This window comes from Olea europaea, chromosome 19 (genome assembly GCF_002742605.1).
Source record: "Olea europaea var. sylvestris chromosome 19, O_europaea_v1, whole genome shotgun sequence".
Lineage (NCBI taxonomy): Eukaryota > Viridiplantae > Streptophyta > Magnoliopsida > Lamiales > Oleaceae > Olea > Olea europaea.
This window is the reverse complement of record NC_036255.1, coordinates 2,700,060-2,707,958: the sequence shown is the minus strand read 5'-3', so window position 1 is coordinate 2,707,958 and position 7,899 is coordinate 2,700,060. Positions and strand designations below refer to the sequence as shown.

Below are 7,899 nucleotides of genomic sequence, written 5' to 3'. Positions count from 1 at the left end.
ATTATAATAAATGCATTGATTAGGTACAACGACATGGGAAAAAGTAAACATACAACTTCGGCCAGTCACAGAGAAGAGCCTATTTGAATGGGCCGTGGTACAATGGGGTTTGAACATGTGGTCCGATTATGACCGACTCTACCACAGCGAGTGCATTTCCTCAGTCGTGTGGTGGACTCGTGTCTGGATCGACGACGTCGTGTGGGTGGTCTACCTGGAGGACGACGTACACTCGGTGGCAGAATATGAGTACCTGAGATTTCATTCAGGACAATCCAGTCCACTTCATGCATAAGAGGATAGATTGCTTCGCTGTAGGCAACTCTCTAGTAATCCGATTTGTAATACGGTGAGCATAAATCGTACAATGACTTACCTCGCAAGCAGGAAGTGCGACTTACATGAATGCATGGCATACGATTAAGCTGAAACTCATAACAAGTGTACGTGTTATCGGAGAAGTCCACGATGTCCGTGTCATTGGATAGTCCAACTTGTGTTAAGTTCTCTGTCAGGCTTTGAGCTCGAAGCCTTGCACCTGCTTCGAACGTTGTCCGTAACTGGCTTTCCATCCTCGTTGACAACACGGCACTACATGCGGTTGTATTTGTTTGACGTTCGTAGAACCACTTCTGCACAGTTTGCCGAATGTGTTTGACCAAGCATGTGATCGGCAATGAACATGCATGTCTCAACATTGAGTTTAAAGATTCCGCGTTGTTGTTTGTCAATATGTTGTAACGTTGCCCAAAGAATAGTGCTCGTGACCAAAATGAAAAACCAGCTCGCTCCAAGCACCCATGCGCTCGTTCACTTACCCTACAGATCTGTCCCAAAAGTCTTTCAAACTCTTCGACCCGAGAAGTTCTTGCAGCTCGTTTGAATAGAAATATTGCACTTGCGTTATTGTACCGCTGGATTAAGTTCTTCTTCAGATGCCAAATACAATACCCATGCTGAGACAAAGGAAATACGTGAGCAATGGAATTAGAAATACTATTTTTCCTATCGGAAACAAAAACTAATTCAGCCGAGTCTCCTATAAGCTCTTTCAAGTTCGACATAAACCACATCCACGATCTATTTGTTTCGGCATCAACGATCCCCCATAATAGGGGATAAATATGTTTGTTAGCATCTTGGCCGGTTGCCAGCAGAAGTATACCCTTGTATGGACCTTTCAAGTGAGTACCGTCAACACAAATAACGGGCCTCAAGTAGTGTATGTAACCACGAATGCTTGCACCGAAAGCCAGGAAGAAGTAATGAAACCTGGTACGCGAATCAACTTCAATGTAGGTTACTGTCCCCGGGTTGCTCTCTCTTAGGACGTGACAGTATGACGATAGTTTTTGAAAACTATCCCCCGGTGTACTGTGTAGCATATGTAAAGTAGCCACCTTGCCCCTATGTGCTTTGTGGTAACTTATTTCCACACCAAACTAGCGTTCCATGTCACATGCAATAGCGGTAGGATCGTACGATCGGTATGGATTATCCAATTTTTCCAAAATATGCTCGGCAATTACAGAAGTAGTGGCATGTCGATGTGCGTTACGACGAAAATCTACGGAACATGTGTGAACATTGTTGAATTTACGGATCATGAATATTGCATACTGCTTCACACTCGAAGCCCATAACATCCACTTGCAATTATCGTCTGCACATACCACAGTTAACATTTTGAGGCCTGACCTGCTGACCTTAAAAAGGAACTTGTCCTGCACAGCAAGCACACAAATTTTGAAGTACAGCTCTTTCTTACTGAAGAATATCTGCCATTCAACAAGATCGGATGTACTTACACATGTAATCCATTGGTATGTATCCAAACTCTGGGAATGTGATGACATTCTCTTGTCAACGTTGGCAATATTAGCATCATTTGTACCATGTAACGGCTCGTCCAACATCTCATCTAATGGTGCAGCCCCAACGTATTCAATTGGACTATCGGCTACATTATTGTTTGGGGTTCTAGGCTCATGACGGACGTCATCGTTAGCATGGGAAACATCCGCTGCTCCGAACAATGGGTCATGCAAATTTGTTTCCCTCCCCATGTCAACACTCGGCAAATCAGTTTCCAAAATAGTAATGCAGATGGCATTTTCCATATGAACAGATTTGTACCAAATTAGGTCTTCATCTTCACGTATTTCGGCCGGTGGTAAATTGAAGTTCGGTACTCCGAACTTTAATTCAATTTTCGTGCGCGGATTAATAACACCAAGTTTGTCATTCAACAATAACAGAAGACCGGCTACGGTAATACTTCTCGGCACTAAAATAGAAGTGGTTTTGTCCCCTGTCCACTTCCATTCGTCATCCACGTGAATGAACTTTCCTCCATATGACACGATGAATATGAAATGATTGTCCATACCTGAAATATTGGGATTAGAACGATAAGAATATAGATCCAATGAATGTGTCGATATGTACTAGCATGGAAGTGACACTTTCCAATATTTAAACTGATGCAAAAACATAAGGTGAAATGAATGGTGTCAACAGTTTTTAGCCGTCGATTTCGATAGTTAAAATGTCTAACCCGACAATTATTAAATGTTGGGTTCGATAGTTTAACTGTCAACAAGCTTCGGGCGTGTTTGGTACCTTGTTGAAAACATTAATGATTATAATGAATTCTCAACTACAACAACTACATTATCACAGCATCTGTCTAAAAATAAATGACTGAATGCTTCATTAAGAGCATCATGATTAATAAGAATTTTTAAACCATTCTTCACTTCCATATTATGTTGTTTTTAGCATTTAAAAAAGACAAAGCTATTCTATAAAAATATAAACAATTCGTAAAAACTAACCTCTTAAAATGACTGATGAATCCAATACTTGTCTCTTCTTGATCAAGAAATGAAGAAGAAAGATGATGTGTGGGTTTGTTGGAGAAGAGATTTGGTTGGTGTTAAAATGAGATTTTCTACTTCTTTTATCTTTTCTTGTAAATTTGTATTTACACATACAATATACATATATCCATAGATTATAATATATAAATTTAAATATCCATGATTATAATACATAAATTTAACTAATCAAATCATAGCATTAATTGGATTGGAAATGTAGCATTAAATTCTCCTAAAAAGGGGAATGACGGGTAAGTTAGACATTTCTAATTTAAAAAGTGACATTTTTGATAAAATTTGGTGCCCAAGCAAATTTTTAGTGCATTTTCAAAATAAGTGACATTTTTTATAATTCCCCTATATATAAACGATATATAACTTTTTCTTACATTTTTTAAATATACCCTTATGTTAGATAATTATAAATATTTGCTCGTGACACATTAAATATGAGTATATTAAAAAAATAACAAATAATAATTATATTCTCAACAAAGAAAGTAGTCTATGATTTGAGACAAATGAAAAAAAAAAAAAGTCTATCTTTATGGAACGGATGTAATAATATACATATTATTATTATGTTGTTATGTGTCTGGGATGAAGGTGGTGGCTGATTACAATATAAAGAATGAAAGCAATTGGATTATGGTCACTTAACAATAAGTAGGGTTGGGCAAATTTTCCGAACCGAACCGATCGAATTGAACTCGAACCGATCTGAACCGAACTCGACGGTTCTTGTCAAATTAAATATTCGAACGGGTATCTGAATTGAGAACCGACGGGTACGGTTCGGTTCTCGATTCTAAACCAAGAACCGAATCTTTCTAATTTTTTTTTATATTGAATAAATCAAATTATTTTAATTTTAATTTTTTTTAAACAAATTAACAATTTCTTAATCCAAATTTTTGGCTAAATAATTTGTTTTATTTCTAATTTTTTAATTTTTGCCCCAATTACCTATTTTATTGTTTGATTTCTTAGCCCAACAAGATCAAATCCACTAAATAACCATAAACACTTACACTAAAGTGCATAACGCTGTCTCGACTCTCGCACTCACTCTCGTAGCCTCGCTGACATTCCAAAACCTATACAAATATACAATCGTCGACCGACGATGTGACCTCCGATCGAAGCTGTGATCTCCACCGACCGAGACTTTGATCGTAGCGATCATTTGAACAAGGTAGTCTACTAGTCTCTGACATTCCAAAACCATTGAATGTGCTATTAGTTATATTTATATAATGTTGTTATAAATGTTAAAAAATTTAAGTATAGTACAGAACCGAACGGAACCGAACCCGAACCTGAACCCGAACCCGAACGGTTCCATTTACTAGATACCCGAAAATTTTGGTTCGATTCGATTCACTTTAGAACCGACCCGCGCCCACTCCTAATAATAAGTATGACGCTCTTTTAATAATTTTTTCCTTCTAACATCGCTAGCCACGTATTGTGATCATATTTCGTGTTCTTTATGTTGATTTTTTCAATTTAATAATAATTATCATGAGGTGTTTGATTCCCCCTACCAAATGTGTCATTTAAAAGATTTTTCTTGTAATCAAATTCATTTTTCTTATCTGATAAGCTGCAGACAATCTTTAAAATGATAATTGATTGTAGTAGTTTGTATACACATAATATTCTCAAGCAGGGATGGACTCACATGTGGTCATGAGGGGTAAAAAATTCGACTCTTGATTTTATTTTTTATTTTTTTAATTTTGTACTTGCCCTAACCCATTTTCTAATCCTCCGCTTTATATTTCCATGTCTTACACAGTGACACACTTACGTTCCACATGTATGTATTTCTTTAGTAGCTTCAAAATATAGAAGTTCAAATTTGGGCTTTTCTTTGACTTCTTTTTCTTCTCCATTGTTTTTTAGAGCGATTATTTAGGAATCAAGAAATTGTGAACGAAATATACTAGATCCAATACTTCTATGACACCTACGAGTATTGGTGCTTTTCTAATTTATTGAACCATTCTTTTAATTGCTACATGTTATGTTTTTTGAGGATAATCTTACATTTTTTGAGCAATTTTTAATTTTTCGGGCACGTTGTTCTTCCACCAGAAGTGGCTAAATTGCTTTCCAAGAATCGTCTTCTTTTTGAGCTAAGGATGTGTTTGATAGGGCCAATTCCACGGATTCCACTCAAATTGTAGTGTTTGATAGCACACTTTTTTCATGAAATTCATTTTCTCCATTGTTTTGGAAGTTGTTCTTTTCTTGGTTTACAACCCTACTTTGAAGTTGTGTTTTTTTTTTTTTTGGGTAATGGAAATAAATTTTAAGAATTATTGTAAAAAATATTTCCCTTTAACTGACAATTTTCATGTAAAATAAAGACAAACGAACAATAAAAGATAGATGATTTTCTTGATTTTTTTTGTTGGCAATGAAAACAAATTTCATACCTAATACTAGTAAATTCTATCCCTTTAATTGACAATTTTCATATAAAACAAAACTAAAGGAACATAAAAAACACTTTTATTTCAACATTTTCACGTGGAAAATTATACCAATCAAACACAATAATTTACAGTTCGATAAGGTTTTTATTAATTTTTATTATTTCTTCTACTCCAAGTTAACAGATTGAAAAACGATAGGTTTTGCAGTGCATTTATAGTGTGTTGAATTTCAAGGGCTGTTGTTTAGTGACTGAGATTGGGGATCAGAAACTAAATTGGAAAAGCAATAGAGGATTCCAGTAGACTAGAATCATCTCCACTAGTGTCCGTTTATCTGAAAAATTTTAGATCAAGCATTTTAGTAATTGTCTGTATTTTCTTCATTAAAATGGCTTTATTTTGATATTTTTATAATGAATGGCGTGCGATTGGGGTTTAGCAGCGTCGTCGGTCCATTATGACAAATTTTATTGCTATCTTTATATTAGTATCTTATTGCTCTAAATTAGAATTCTTGAGATATTAATTAAATTGCAAATGTTAGGGAATTGTTTTTTCAAGAGAAATTATTTCCAATTTCAAGTTTAGTCTTCATTCACTCAACTCCAAGTAATGGCTTTCCCTCACTTGGTGATTTAGAGTTGTTTATGTAATTAATTGTTGTCTATTATGAATTAATGTTGTCCTTTGATGAAAATTGAAATATGATATTTATTTATTTATTGAATTTGATTTTATAATAATCATCGAGAAATATTTTAAACGAGTATTTGTGTTTTCAAGTGAAGAGCAAAATATTGTTGAAATGAGTAATGTATGACTTATTTTCATCCATATTATGTTACTTTTAAAAAATTGCACATTAATTTTTGACCCTACAATAAAAAATGTCTGAGTCCATCCCTGCTCTCAAGTATATACAGGAATATTTCATTCATTGATTCACCATGCAATAATGTTTCCCTTGATTTGTTCATTTGTTAATCAAGTCGTATTATTTCCATATTTAAGTCTAGTGGCCTTCACTCAGTATCTTGTTTTTACTTTATATAATGTCTTAGAAATGTCAACATGATGTTATGCTGGTGGTAGTGGTGCAAAATAGTGAAATACAATATTTTCACAGCGTGTACCTTAACAAAAGAAAATAAAAGATTGTAAGTTAATATTCTTTTCCTTTTCTCTCTGTTTTGCAATAGCATAAATTCGTTACAATAGGATCAGTACATGGTAAAATAGTTTAACTAGATCAATGGTATAGACGACTACAAACAAGATATGATAAACAATTAGAAAAATGAACTATCATGGAAAATTGAGAGAGGATTGCAAGCAAAATAGGAATAGATGTAGATGTCGTTTTACACATTCCTAGGACATGAATGTAATTTTAATCATCCACTTGAAAATGCAGGAGTATGAATGTCTGAGAAAAGAAAATGAAGAACTAGCATCAAACAAAGAAAATCAGATATGGAGTTTTTATTGTAAATTCCCAACACTTAATAATGAGTCTTTAGGGTCCATCCCAAGCATAGTTGGGGGGTTTAACAATATCCCCTACCAGTATCTTGATAATAGACAGAATTAAAGGGAGGCAGACATCAGGCCTTAGCTCTCAAGAATTGATCAAGAAGCAGAGAAGAAACTTAAAAGCATAACCTATGTGTTGAACTACTACTTACATTACAAGGATCAAGAGGAATAACCTACTAAGTTTAAGAATATTACAATCACTTCTACGTCTTTAGTGTTCCAGAGTTGAGTTCACTGGTTCCAAAAAGGATTCCAAATCATTCTATTCAAGCCTAAAGCTACTGGTCACAAACTCACAGCCAAGGAGAAGATTGAATAGAATGGTGGGACAAGAAAAAGGGATTATAGGAAGAAAAAATATCCAAAACTATACTATTCAGAAAATTTGAACCTCCTGTCCATTAAATTATATTACAATCATACATATGGCGAGTAAAGCATATGCAGATCAACACTTCCCCATCGAGCTTTTGAAAACTCAATTACGGAGAGTATTACTGTGGATCTATTAGAAAATGACTTTGTTTCTTGATCAGTTCAACGAAGATTGATTTTTATACAAGAAGAAAAAATCCCTTGTATCTTCGCAAATCCGCAAGAGGATAATGGATTTGATCATGATATTTTGTACTAAAAAGTCTATAGACATAAACAATGTTAATTTGCGGGATGTGAAAACAATTTCTTTTTCCTTTTTTTTTTTTCAATTGATTTGATTCCATTTTTGCTTGAATATGAAGGAAAAGAACTTTGGGGATTTGGCGATAATTGGGGGTGAATTAAATAGGCTTGTTTGGTAGAGAGATATAAGCTACCTAAATTTATTATATTTTTGGAGTTTAGTTGTTTTTTGATAATTCATTTTTACTTTATATATTGCAGTATTTGTGGAATTAAAAAATGATGATATGATATTTTTGAATATTTATTTAGCCCATGTTTGATCTCCATTAAATTAAATTACATTATATTCCATTTCTCTTTCTCCTATTTTCAACCACACAATCTTCCATAAAATAATATTACACGTAAATCGA

At 34.3% G+C, this 7,899-nt stretch overlaps 1 protein-coding gene across 1 annotated transcript; it reads right to left on the bottom strand.

The window, feature by feature from the left end:
• Nucleotides 1-326: 326 nt before the first annotated feature.
• On the bottom strand, nt 327-1,385 carry LOC111368922. Its single transcript, XM_022990430.1, has one exon. The coding sequence runs from the start codon at nt 1,383-1,385 to the stop codon at nt 327-329; it is 1,059 nt and encodes a 352-aa protein (XP_022846198.1).
• Between the last annotated feature and the right edge of the window lie 6,514 nt (nt 1,386-7,899).